The sequence below is a fragment of the Anas platyrhynchos genome, chromosome 5 (genome assembly GCF_047663525.1).
Source record: "Anas platyrhynchos isolate ZD024472 breed Pekin duck chromosome 5, IASCAAS_PekinDuck_T2T, whole genome shotgun sequence".
Classification (NCBI taxonomy): domain Eukaryota; kingdom Metazoa; phylum Chordata; class Aves; order Anseriformes; family Anatidae; genus Anas; species Anas platyrhynchos.
This window is the reverse complement of record NC_092591.1, coordinates 18,329,558-18,343,422: the sequence shown is the minus strand read 5'-3', so window position 1 is coordinate 18,343,422 and position 13,865 is coordinate 18,329,558. Positions and strand designations below refer to the sequence as shown.

Genomic DNA, 13,865 nt, shown 5'->3' with positions numbered 1-13,865 from the left:
CACACTGACAGAATCAGACCAGAAGGTGATGTGACTGCTGGCTACAAAAAGCGCGATGCATGAAGGCAAGCTTGCAAGCCCATAGCCCCTTGCTGTGTAGGTCTACTTGAATTAACTTCTGGTGTGTTTTAGATGTTCACTTCTGGTTGGATGTTCTTTGCATTTGCATTTATGCAGTTTTAACTAGAAAAAAAAAATGTTGCTTAATATGCATGCATACCACAAACAAAGTGCACATTCTAGTCGCATTCAAAATTGAACAGGAAGTGTTTTATTATATACTCCTAAAATATTTTAATTTCATCAGATTAATCCACACAGAAGATACTTCAAAAAGATAACACAAAGCTCTAGGCAAAAAATAATCTTGAAACAAGGATTCAACAACAACCCTCTCAGCCAACATCTACCAGCCTGGTACAACACAGACATCTCCTCACAGCACTTGAACCACTCAGAAAACTTGCTCTTCTCAAGGAAAAAACAAATCATTCTCTCTCACTCCTTTAAGACACGAAAACAAGTCTGGAGTTTTACACACCTGATTGTCTGAGAGCACTTACCATGAAAAGCTGGACAGAGCATAACTGGGACTTTGGCAGTTAATTCTGCTGTAGGCATTGCCATTTTGACTGACAGACAGGCAAAAGATACTTGAGCTAGAGGCTCAGAGGAGGACTGATTAGTATAATTATGACATAATTTAGGTCCCATTAAGTCAGGAGTTCTTTAATGGAGGGAAATAAACTGATTATGCCTTTAAAGAACATCTGGAGATAAGAAAGTGAGAGGAGCTGGATTTCTCATTCCTATAAACACAACAAACATGGCAGCGCACAGGCCTAAGAATTAGTTAAGAAGAAGACTTGATTTTAAGGTGAAAATCCAAGCTTTCTGGAAAAAAATCAGTCTCTCAAAATATTGTATTTAAAAGTGCAAAAGCTATATTGACAAACAGTCTCAGTGAATTAACCTCACCAAGCGATTTGGGTTGCTGTAGTGGAATTGCACACGTTGCATGATCCCACCATTACCTTTTATCATTTGAAGCAAGAACACGAGTTCCTCACCCAGTTCCTCATCAAACGAACCCCACTTACAACATCAGAGCAGGGACTGGCTGACATTGGAAGAGACCCCTGGAAGTCATCTTGCCCAACCTCCCCCACTTAAGCAGGGCTACCTACAGCCAGTTGCCCAGCAAGATGTCCAGGCAGCTTCCAAATGTCTCCAAGGATGGAGGCGCCACAGCCTCTCTGTTCCAGTGTTTGACAACCCTCACAGTAAAAATTGCTTCCTGACACTCAGATGGAGCATCCTGTGCCCAGTCTCTTGTCCTGGCCCCGAGTGCCACTGAAAAGTGCCTTACTCCAGTTTCTTTACATTTCCCCTTCAGGTATTTTTATACATCGATGAGATCCCCCTCTGAGGCTTCTTCTTCTGGGCTATGAAGTCCTGGCTCTCTCAGCCTTTCCTTACAGCAGGTGTGCTCGAGTTCCTTCACCACCACTGGCCCTCCACTGGACTCTCCAGTACATCCTCATCTCTTGTGTTCTGGGGGTCACAGGACTGGATGCATTGCTCCAGTCCTGCTGAACCAAGCAGATGGATCACCTCTCTTGACCTGCAGGCAGTACCTTGCCTGATGCAGCCAAGAACACTGCTCGCCTTCTCTGCAGCAAGGGCACGCTGCTCACTCAGGTTCAATGTGGTGTCCACCAGAACCCCCGGGGCCTCTTCTGCAAAGCTGCTTTCCAGCCACTCAGCCCCAGCATGTACTGGTGGTGGTGGGGTTATTCTCACAAAATACTTTCTTTGGGACTGCCTGTCCAAGACAACCCCAGTAAATCGGGATGTATGCACCTCATGATTTTCCTTTCTATTATATAAGCAACATTTTGAGGTGTTGCTACATGTGAGCCAATGCAGATTTGAGGTTCAAGTTGGAAATGAGGATACATTTCTTCTCAGAAAGAGTGGCCAGGCATTGCAGTCACCATCCCTGGGGGTGTTCCAGAAAAGGTTGGACATAGTGCTTAGGGACATGGGTTAGTGGGTGATATTGGTAGTAGGGTGATGGTTGGATCAGATGATCTTGGACATCTTTTCCAACCCTAACGATTCTGTGATAACCGTAATACAGATTTTACTCCTGTTTTCTTCCAGTAACGTTATTCAAGGATACAAAGCGGGATAACCAGACTTCTTCAAAGACTATGACTGTTGAAATAATTTAGGGTTTCTATTTCCACAAATAAATAAACAACAGAGATCCCTTCTAGAAAGGAAGTTCTGGACTACCCAGAGCTCAGCTGTGTCCAAAGAATTCCTCACCAGGACACGCTGAAGCACAATTTTCCTCTAACACATTGGTAATGCAAAAGAACAGAAGAGGTTGCACATGTAATAGATAACTAAGAAAAGTTCTCCTGGTGCCACAGCGGTGGTATTCATTCAGTTACATTCCACGGCATCCAAAACATGCAACCAGTTGTGAAATTCCTGGTGAAAATGCATAGATCTCCTGCCAAACCAACCAACAGAATTCTATATGATAATTTTTGTAGCTGCACATAGTATCTGCTGCTCAACATTTATGCTTGATTGTTATCTGGGGCTAGGTCAGAGCTACATAACATTTATTCCAGGCAGGAACAAGACAATAAGCCTGATAGCAAATACCCTAGCTTTCAATTACTTCAATTATTTACTGAGGTTTTTGAGAACTAGGACAGATCTTAGGGTGTCAGTCTACTGGAAGATTAAAAATGAAAGAAATAAAATAACTTCCATGTGCATTACAAACCCTCTAGCGGCAGGTGTCCCTGTCCATGGCAGGAGCCCTGGATACAGGTGATCTCTGAGGTCCCTCTAACTCAAACCACTCTATGATTCTGGGATACACTGTTATGTTTTGTAGGAAAAAGAGCAAAAAAGTTTCCATTTCTCCTTTCATAGGGTTTTCTCGTGATATGCATGAAATGAAAAGGGTGCAAACAGGGGCAGAATGATACAAGGAGGCAGTGGAAACACACAGCATCTTCACAGAAATCCAACAGATAGGTATCCAAAGTGATAACAATGCATAATTAACAAAAAGAGGATGAAGAAAAGACCTGAGGCATCATTCAAAACTAGAACGTGACTAATCACTGCGCTGATAGGATTTCTGTCTGCAAACCACAGCTGAGAGCCATGGAGGAAGCCTGGACCTGGCTCCAGGAGGGCATTTACTGGTAGCAGACCAAGACAGCAGCTGCCAGAACCCAGCTTCTTATGCAGTGACAGCTGGACTAACTTTGAGAGCAACAATAGATGGAAAAACCTGCTTCAAACTGAGCTGGTGGACAGCACCAACACCAGGGAGCAGACACGATTGCTGAGGTTTTGATTCCCACCAGAACTTCAGAAATATTGATATTAGAGGAAAAATAAATAAATATAAAAGGTTGTTTTGCCTTGGAATCCAAGGGTAAGGTGACAGAATCTCAAGCAGGATAATCTTCTGTAGATTGAGGCAAATTATTAGATATAAGAAGGTGACAGTGTTCCCAGAAAGACCACGTTTCAGAGTGGCCAGAGTTCTGGTTACTTCTTGTTCCTTAGGAAACAGAGTCCAAGAGAATTCCTACAATAGCTCACAGCAACAAATAAGAAAAACTGTATTAACGAAAGCTGTGGTTTGGAAAATTAACTATTTTGCTAAAAACAAACAAACAAAAAAAAAAACAAACAGTGAAATTCCCTCTCTTTCTGTCAGAACACAGAGAAGAGCTTGCCATTCATTCAGCTTGTCTTGGGTATACATCTGCTTTGTGTAAGCATGCAACCCCTATGGTGTTGAACACAGAGAGCCATGGCGGGGCGGGGGGGGACGGACGGACATGACAAAACTGGATATTTTTAACCAAACCAAAAAGGCAGTGCTGAAGGTAGTGCCAATTACCTTCTCCTCCGTCTCTAACAGAGAATCTGGTAGTTTCTGGTAACAGAATTTGTTGTAGCAAAAAAATTCAGCATTTTTTAGAGATCAGCACAAATTCAAGAGTTTTGTTTTGTTTTTTGCATGAGATGTGCTGGCATTAGTAAAAAAAAAAATCCAAATGTAACACAGGCATCTGAGTGAAGTCCCAGTTTACTAGCGACAGAAGTTCTAGGAAGAATGCACAATGGCACTACTATTTGCCAGTTAACTGATGTGTTGGATGTTACACAAGGAAGAGAGGGGTATCTCTTCCTCAGTCCTCCTAATTTATGCCTCTGTTTTGTCAGAAATGCTGTTCCTTTTCTTCCTTCAAAACTGTACAACCTGGATGTTTTGCAACAGTGTAGAGATAACAACATGAAAGGATAGACTCACAGAGCAGTGCTTTGTTCAAAGTGAACAACAGATTCCATGGAAAGCAAAATCTGCATTTTGTTAAGCCTATTAAAAGCCTCCAAAAGAAATACTGACTTGATCTTAGGCTTTGCTTTTTCTTTTAATCAATTCCAAGTAAAAAGTTAACTCCCGGTAAAATTCCAATACCACAAAGCTCACAAAAATGTCACAGTCATAAAGGGAAGAAAAGAAAAAGGAAGAAGAGGAAGAGTCTAAAAGTTTGCTTGGAGCACACCAGCATACAGAGTAGCCCTGGTAATATCAAAGGCTCTTGCCAGCAGACAGTCATTTAAAAAGGTGGATGAGTTCAGAATTCCCAATTTTCTCATCTTCCATGAGAGAAAGCAAAGTACAGAAACACACTTCAGCTATCCCAGACAACTGAGGAGCCTCAACATGAGCATCACGTTACACTATGCCCCAAGGGGGCATCTTCTGAAATCCTTATACAGATCAGGATTAAGTATGATCCCCCTAGGTTCTCTCAGACGAGGGAAGGACGATGCATATGAAATAACTTGTTATTCTCTAAATGACTAAAGTTATGAAGAGAGAACAAAGATCTAACTTGAAGACATTGTTTCTTGCTCCTCTACTGTAAAGCACACCAATGTACAACTCACAAGCTAGCTTTGCTGTTTATGAAATCCTACAGAAGACTGTTTAAATCAGTAACTTTGCAGGGGTTATTCCCGTGCCTTCCAAAATGACCATCTCCTCCATACACACAGCCCAGGCTGGAGAGGAGATCTCATCCTCTGCAAACACAGTAGACATTCATCAGGTTATGCTGCAGGCAATGGACAGCACTATCAAAGTAAGGCAGCTGAGATTTCATGGAGACAATTTACTCCCTCATGTAAAAAGCCTTCAGGAAAGTCTGAGCTACCAGCATTCTCTAAAGGTGCGAACCTCCAGAGTGCTTCTACAGCTGGGTGACGTCTTCCACAAGTGTCCACACACACGCAGGAATCAATAACAAAAAGAAGTGCTGATGCACAAGAGAAGGGATAGAAATTAAAAAAACAAACAAACAAACAAAAAAAAAAAAAAAACACGCTCAGAAGAGATAAAAATGAAAAGATCACCAGAAGCAAGAAAAGTTCTCTTAGAAATAGGTCACAGCTGAATGACTAAGATTGTTCAATTCAAATAAAACCAGAAAAACAGACGAGGCCCTAAATGATCCTAATTCCTCTCTTCTAATACAAAACACCGTTCAATAGAACTAAAACACAAAACACGGAAAGAAAGCTCTCCTCTTCTAGGTACACAGTGAACTCACAGGGTTAAACCAAAGCTAGAGGTGAAATTGTAATTGAAATTGAGATGAGACATTTATACTGGAAATAAATTACATCTAAACATCTAATCAAAAATTTTACACCAGGTTTATATATTTTTGTTTAATAAAAATACTTTAAAGTCCTCAGCAGATAGAAGCCAATCTAACTGCCAGAGCTAGACAGAAATTTTCCCCAGAACAATATTGTCTAGCTGTCCATTCATCTAATATGACTGTCTACTATTAAAGATAAGGACTGGTCTCTGGCTTAAGAATTGCAATTCCTCTCTTCCTGACTGCTGCTTAAAATTAGAATGTCGTTCAGTGCATGCTAATGATACAGAAGTTCTCATAACGAGGAGTACTAATAATACCACCATGAAGCATGCAATCTATCCTGCTCTGTCTTCGTGGCTACACAGCTATGTTCACTGAAGTTTGATTCTCTAAATACCCAAGTTTTTCAGACATCAGACCTGCTTTCACAAATGCGATTCTACACTTGCAAAAAGACTACCAAACCTCCAGTCGCTTCTGCTAAAACAGCAGAAGTGTCTCAGCATTATGACAGTACTTGCTGAGCACATTAAAACACGACACATTATTTTCTTCTGATATGATAATTGAATTTAAGTAATGTTGATTGTTGTATTATATAATCCCACTTCTGTATCCATTTTATGGTATTTTAAAAAATGCAATACTTTTCTGCAACAATTGTTTCAAAGATTGAGAACTAATGTGTTTTGGTACCCAAGTTTAGGTAAGAAAAGTACGCGATGTTGATATTTAAGTGGTACAATGTTGCTTTTAGATAAAGTCAAGAGAAACACACTTCACTGACTGCAAGGCTAACCTTACTATCAGAATTAGCCATGCTGCTTTTAAACTGAATATTCTTCTTTAAGCACACAAACATTTCTGCAGAGCTTTTGCATTTATGAGTTGTGCAATTCTAACCGCATAAAACCACTTTAACATATTTACAATTATTTTTCAACTTCAGTACAAGTCAAAGCAGGAGAAACTCCAGCATGCTGGATTCCATACAAACCAAAGTACATCCCCTAAAAGCACCAGATAAGGTCATCGTAACATTCTCTGATTTTCTCTCTCTTGACAGATTTTCTTAGTTTTAGTACTAATCTGAGTAACGAGCTCAGTCACATTTTTGGCCAGATATGGCATGCTGCATCAAAACGCAGGGAGAGGAGGTGGCAGGGAGGGAGGGAAAAACTGTTACCAGAGGATACCAGTCCCTCCTTGGGGCTGAAACCACACCAGTCTCACAGTAAGTCCTGCTGAAAAAAACAGGGCTACCCAGAGGTGCCGTGGAGACACAGAATGAAAATATTACACCACGGCAACCTTGGATCTTACTCCCTTAGCACGATGGAAGTCGTGCCCCTGGATTTCCCATACCTGACACCACAAATGGCTAACAGCACTCTAGAAATACATTTTCCTGGATTAAGAGAACATTGAAGCATTAAAAGACGCAAACAGCACTGATTCAAACTCCTGATTCAACACCCAACACTCAAGCAGAGCTGCATGTGATGGTGCACTGTCTTCCCAGCTTTTTCTTCTCATTTTTAAAAAGCACCGAGAAGAAATGCACTATAGGCTTGACAGCCCAGTAGGGGACATTCACAGCCATACTTCAAAAGTACTGAAAGTCCTTCGTGAGGGCTTAAACCAAGAAAAAAGCGGCTGTGATGGCCGATTTCTGGCGTGTACAGAACCCTGAAGGAAGGACCCGGCATCAGCTCTGCCCTCTGCACGCCGTACCTGTTACTTACGAGTGACACACACACAGGGAAGGCACGGCTCGGAGCGCTGAGCCCCGAAATACAACAAATTCCGTGCTGTAAGTGACTGACCAAATCCCAAACCGGCTGCTTCCAACTCTCCGGCACAGGACAAGCGGAGACCCGAGCTGGCGATCCCCCCGCACTGACACCTACCGGGGGCAGCGCCCGCATGACTCAGGCTCACAGCCGCCCTTCACGCTCCCGGGCAGCCCCCGCCGACCCCTCGGCACCGCCGGGGCCACGACGCGCTCCGGGACCCACGGTTAGAGACCCCGCGGGGCTTCTCTCGGCTTCACCCTGCCGCCGTGCTGATGCCCTTTAGCAAACCAACTTCGGCAGCTCGCACGGCCGGGCCCCCCCTCGCCTCCTTCCTCCTCCTCCTCCTCCTCGCCCCCCCGCCGCCCCGGGAGCCCCGGCCGGGCGGTACCTGATGATGTCGTCCTGGTGCCCCAGGTAGAATTTCTGCCGGTGCTCGCGGGGGCTGTAGACGACGCCGACCCCCGCCACGAAGTAGACGATCTCCTTGGCCGCCGTGTAGTACAGGTTGTTGCGGCACTGGTGGCCCCGGTAACCGTAGACCCACTCCAGCCGCAGGTGGCAGCCGGGCGCGCTGCGGTCAGCCATGGCCCCGCCGGGCACGCCCCGGCGCCCCCCCGGGCTCGGCTCGCCTCGGCCGTCCCTGCCTTAATCCCTGGCGGCCGACATGGAGGCCCGCCGCCGCCGCTCGTCCGCAGCCGCCGCCTCACAGAGGGCGCCGCCGCCGCCCGAGCCCGCCCCGCCGCCTGCCGCCGCCTGACATGGCTGCAGCGCGGCACGCGCCCACGGGGCGCCGCGCGAGCCAGCCCCCCCCGCCGCGACCCGGCCTCGCAGTGCGCCTGCGCGGGGACAGCGCCGCCAGGCGGGAGAGAGGCGAGGGGAGGGAGGGGGCAGAGCCTGAGGAGATGGCGGCCTGAGGAGGGGCTGAGCGGCTGCCGGGCAGGGGGAGGAACGAAGGCGCTTCCCCATCGCACCTTCTTGGTTCTTTTTTTATCTTTTCCTAAGCTTTTTATCTAGTTTTTTTTCTGATCTTTTTCTTTTTTTTTTTTTCTGACTTGGTGCCCCTCAGCCTACCACAGCTACCTCATCACGTTCCCGCCACTCGCCCAGCACGCTGGCTGAATATGAAGAAAAGGTCAACCATAATATTTAAGGGCGAATGTTTAACCCCTTAACCCCCTGCCTCATGCACCACGCAGAAGTCACACCTGCATCTGTGCATACTCCCGTCAAATCACATTCTGCCTTCTGTGAAAGAAGAGCACCCAACTTTTCAGCCTTGGCTCTCAAAGTCACAGGAAGGTTGCAAAGCCATTCTTTACACAGGACAATTGTCATTTTTTACATGGGAAAGTTGCCATTTTTTACACAGGAAAGTTGCCATTTCCCAACGTTACAGATGGGAGCAACTTCTTGGTGTTGCATCAGGCACTCATGCAGGCGAACCCCCTCGCCACGTCCAAAATGTTGGTCAGGAGAACATGCTCCCTCACAGCTTTGTCAGCCTGTAGGGTAGTTAGCTACCTAAATGTGCTTTACATGAACATACACAACATTTTGCACTCTAAAGTTGGATACCAGTTCTAAAAATTCCCAGATAACCAGCCTGGTTTGACAATGGAAAATGAACCCAATCATTTTCCTGTTACTTTCAGCATAGATTTGACTTCCCAGCTGTTTACCAGTTGTCTGGATTTATTTCTAAATCTCCATTTCTTCTACTTCTATTCCTCTTGTATTATTTCACTAGTCATATCGACATTTCTTCCACAAAAATTTCTGACTAGTTACTGCATGTTGGAGACATTTTTCTGTGCTACATTATTTCTGGTTTAATTAGCAGGAGTTTTTCTAATCTTTTATTTTTTAATCTTTTTGAGTAGATCTAATATTCTTTTCATTGTTTAAAAAAACATGTAAAAAGATGCATGTAAGCATTCTAATCGCTTAGCTAACATATTTTCAGCCTAGACCACCAAGAGCACTGACAATGAGGATTATGACACCAGGATCAGATGCAGCTTTCAATCCCACATGTTCACTGAAATCAACACAACATATATATAACAGAAGTCTACAGAGAGATTCGTGCAAAACCTAAAACAACTCAAATATACAGCCAAGAAAACTCCCCCTTCCATGAAAAGTTTACATCTTTTGAAAGAAAGAAAAAGGCTTTTATTTCTAATCAAGACAAAAAGCCATATGCATTCACCAACAGATAAAGCAAATGTTACTTCCACAAAAGCAGTCCTTTTCCCTTCTATTTGCCATCCAGACAGAGCGCCGTGGAACTTGGGTAGCCCCAGTTTCACAGGATTCCCCAAGATGGGGGACTAGGCAGGGAAACAGGCTGGAAAATTCCCAACTAGCTCCTCTCAGAAGTAAAAATTGTACTGTAATTTCTAATCTGATGCTAACTTTGTGCAGCTGTTCTGTATTGCTGTCCCAGCTCTCTTGATGGGAGAGGTGGTTACAGAAAAAGTCCATAACAACCAGGGTTTGTCTCTTTCTGAAAATAACATGGAAAACAAATGAACACGGGCTTTAAATAATAATAATAATAAATTGTTGCATTGTTTCCCCTTAAATTCCACAGAATGTTTTGAATGTCAATACACACTCAGTCAATTTTCTAGTAAGATTTTGTGCAGTTCTATAAGGTTACAAGTAAATGGAGGTTAAAAAAGTAAGACATTGCAACCACAAGACCACTTCATTCATAAGGTGAAGCTGATGAGAAAGTAAGCTTGAAAAGTACAGAGCACACATGGTGACTGAAACAACTTGTTACAAGCTTTTAAATGTTAATTGGTTTCATTATAAGCAGACAAAGGCATCTGATGTATATTTGACTTCTGCATTTGCAAGTGGGAGTATTTTCATGCTGTGAATTGAGAATATATTAATTTTCTCCTTCCTGCTGGCTGATTGCATATTTAAATGTGAATGGACAAAAATATGTAAGTATTGTCTCTATACTTTCTGCTAGTTTATATAAATGTAAACTTTTGGTGGCTTATTAAAGTGAAACTGTAGACCTCTTGAGATCAATACTAATTGTGTGGTATTAACTTCAGTGGAGCTAACACTTTAATCTTTGTGTCTTATTCATGATTCAAATTGGAGCAAGAGAATATCTGGTTATTTAGTGAAAGTGAAAAGGCTGCTTTCAGCCACACATTCCAAAACACTGTTACTGACTGAAATCAAAAAGAGAAAACAGCAATCAGGAAGAAACCTTAATATATAATGGTAGTGGCTACTAACTGTTACCTAAAAACAAAGTTGGAAAAACTTGCATGGAAGGAAGATGGGAGCAGCTGATGTCAAACACCACATAAATATTTTCATCTGGTTATTGCAGAGCTGGCTACCACCTCTTGGATAAGGAAATGTCTGAGAAAATTCCCAGAGATAAACTATTCTTGGTCATAGTTTGCTAACCTCATGCCTGCATGTAAGGGGTGCAAGTGCAATTTTACACACCCACCGTCTGGTTTCGCCAGGAACAAGCAGCAGCATAGCCTCCCGAGTCCTTCCTCTCGCTGTGCTCTGCCTAGCTCAGCTCCAGCACAGCCACCCCCCGGGGCACCCAGCAGCCTGCCCATCTCGCCCCGGTCCCCCCGGTGCTGTCTGCCGTGCTGAGCGGCGCTGTCCGCGGTGCTGAGCCGGGCCCGCCGCCGGGGGCACAGGTTCCAGCGGGCAGAGAGGGAACCGAATGACTTCTGGGGCAAATAAGACGTTTTATGTGCTTCCATCAAGGTATTTTGTAAGCGAAACGAAGTGTGTAGCTTCCTCTGACTGGTGTTACCTCTTTCCTACGATGTCAGACAAATCACAGCACATTCCATTTTTTAAGTAACAACAAAATGACATACAAACATGTACACACAATGTATATACAGCTGCATGTATACAGTGACACAAGTGCATCACTTCTTCAAATAAAATTAGTAGCTGGCATTTCAACATCTTACAACACCTATTTATACAAAGATGTACTTCTTAGCATAGTGTAAACATATTTACAATGTATCTCATTCCGCTAAATGGAACAAGGTTTAAAGAAGTGATTTCTTAAACAAATGCTCTTGGAACAGCTAATTCCAGAGTACACAAAATGAGGGATTATTCTCTGTTAAGCCCTAAGTAATACAGAGTAGCTGGTTCAAGTAGTAATTATAAAATATGAGACAGATGAGAAACAGTGACAACATTAATTTCAACATCCTTGGGGATAAAATGGTCTCCGTCTGTTATGGAAACACAAAATAAGATTTTGCAAAACTAAGGGACCTGTTTAAGAGGAAAAGTCCTTAAGAACTCTGATGAGAATTACCTGCTACCACTTAATAGCACTGAGGCATAAACTAAGGATCACTAAGGTCTGTTTACTACTGGATCAAAGTAATAAGGCAAGAAAAAGGCAAGAAAAAAAAAGGCAGTATGGTGAAGTTTAAAAAAGTGAATTAACTCTCCTTCAGAAAATGGAAAATTTAACATGAGACTTTATACCATATACTTATACATAAGATGCAAGTTGTTAGAGACTTTTAAAGGATTAAGGCATATTACTAAATTAATGAGACATATGATACAGAAAGCCTTGAAAATGATCAGTAGGTGCATCATCATGAAGCAAAGCAACCAATTAAGGATAAGAAAATGGCACAGAAAAATAGTGATTGATTTCTTCACATATTTCCTCAACACAGAAGATTTTAGGCAATACAGGCTGGGAGCAAATACAAGGAATAGTTACAGATGGAGATACTATTACAATAACGTGCTGTAAAATGGCAAACTGAAGAGCAACAAGTCCTGAGTATGTAATACTGTGCCTCTAAGAATTCTATCAATTTCAAAATGTTGTAGGTGACCTGCTCCAAAGAGAAAAACCCAGTTGCTCTTTAAAACCATGTCCTATATTGAAGCATTATCCAACACTGTAGCCATTTTCAAGGCAAGTTCTATTATAAAGTTGGTAACTCTGAACGTATGTGTTTTCTTTTGGTACTGACTGATCAAACAGATACAATGGCTGGAATGACAAGAGAACAGTTACATGTGTATGAAAGTAAATATTAGAGACATTAATTTTTCTTGTTTCTGCAAAGGTAAATTGCATTTTGATAACCATAGGAACTCTGTTCATTTAGTAGACATCCATTCCAGGCACTGGAACAAATAGACACTCTACTGAAAAGACAATGAGCATGTAATTATCACTACACAGACAGCAACCAGGGTTGCATTACATTTATTCACGGAAATTTGATTTAGAAATGACCTCACATAATGGTTTCCTAGGATAGGGCAGCTAAAGGGAGAGGCAAGATACAAGCATCATTGAAATTAAATTCATCCATCATTAGGACAGAAGGCAACAACTTCTTCTGGACATTCTACAGCATAAATAAATCTGTTTAGGACAGGAAGTGATGCAAATACAAGTAACAATCAGTAAACAACACCTTCTGAAACTGCCAAGGAAACATGACTGTTGAAAACTGTGCCAGCTCCCTTAACCTTGACATTAGTACAAGATTTGTTTTAGGACCGGGCCTCTCCCGTAATCCGAAGATGAAATCCCCGCTCTTCTGAAAGAAAGACAGAAAGAAAAAAGGGTTTCTACCATGATTTAAATGGCAGAAATCTCAGCCTAAGAGTTTCCATCACGACATGTGTGCTTTTTTCCCCCACATAAAATGCAAACTGCTACATTTATTTATGGATTTTAAGTTGTTTCAGTAAAATGATGTTTAATATTAGCCTCAGAAGTTAGGCATCACCACTTGTATTCTTTCTTAAAATATCTATCACAAACTTTAAAAACTGCCCCCAAAATCTATGGCAGCACATGGGAACAGCTCACCCCAAAAATTCCTTTTTAGTCTATAAACAATGAAGAAAGTACTATGTTTCAGACTGCCAAAAATCTGACGCCAGAATGCATTCTGAAGCCACTCAGTGGAGCACTCAGTTTTTTTCAGCGATGACATTGTGTTTTCACAATATGGCTCTACACACCACACACATTTGGATTTAAATAGTTTTTTCAGCTTGCATTTTATGCACAATCATATGCGTACTGAAGCAATTCATCTAGGTGATTTGAAGAACTTGTATCAGGCACCAGCACTTGATAATAACAGATGACAACCTAAACAGGCTTAAATTAAGTGCATAAAGAGAGGCTGACTAAATCCCAATGCGTTTTCTATCAATAGGCTTCTGATGGAAATCTGTTTCTGAACTCTCAGCATGAATTGATTTCAACTGTTGACTAAACTAAATATAGAATGCATTTCATTTTAAATTCTACTTATGTGACAGCCATCTCTGG

General features: G+C 42.5%; 1 protein-coding gene across 5 annotated transcripts in view; it reads right to left on the bottom strand.

The window, feature by feature from the left end:
• The window catches only part of EML5 (EMAP like 5), a 123,703-nt gene that overhangs the window by 103,412 nt on the left and 6,426 nt on the right, over positions 1 to 13,865 (bottom strand). For 2 of the 5 annotated variants that reach the window (XM_072038372.1, XM_038179393.2), the window contains exon 1: positions 7,908 to 8,355. In XM_072038372.1, the coding sequence (XP_071894473.1) occupies positions 7,908 to 8,104 (197 nt within the window). In that variant the 5' untranslated portion in view covers positions 8,105 to 8,355. Of the gene's footprint in view, positions 1 to 7,907; positions 13,120 to 13,865 lie in introns of those variants that run through there. The other 3 variants (XR_005265953.2, XM_072038373.1, XM_038179392.2) reach the window with 3 other exon arrangements.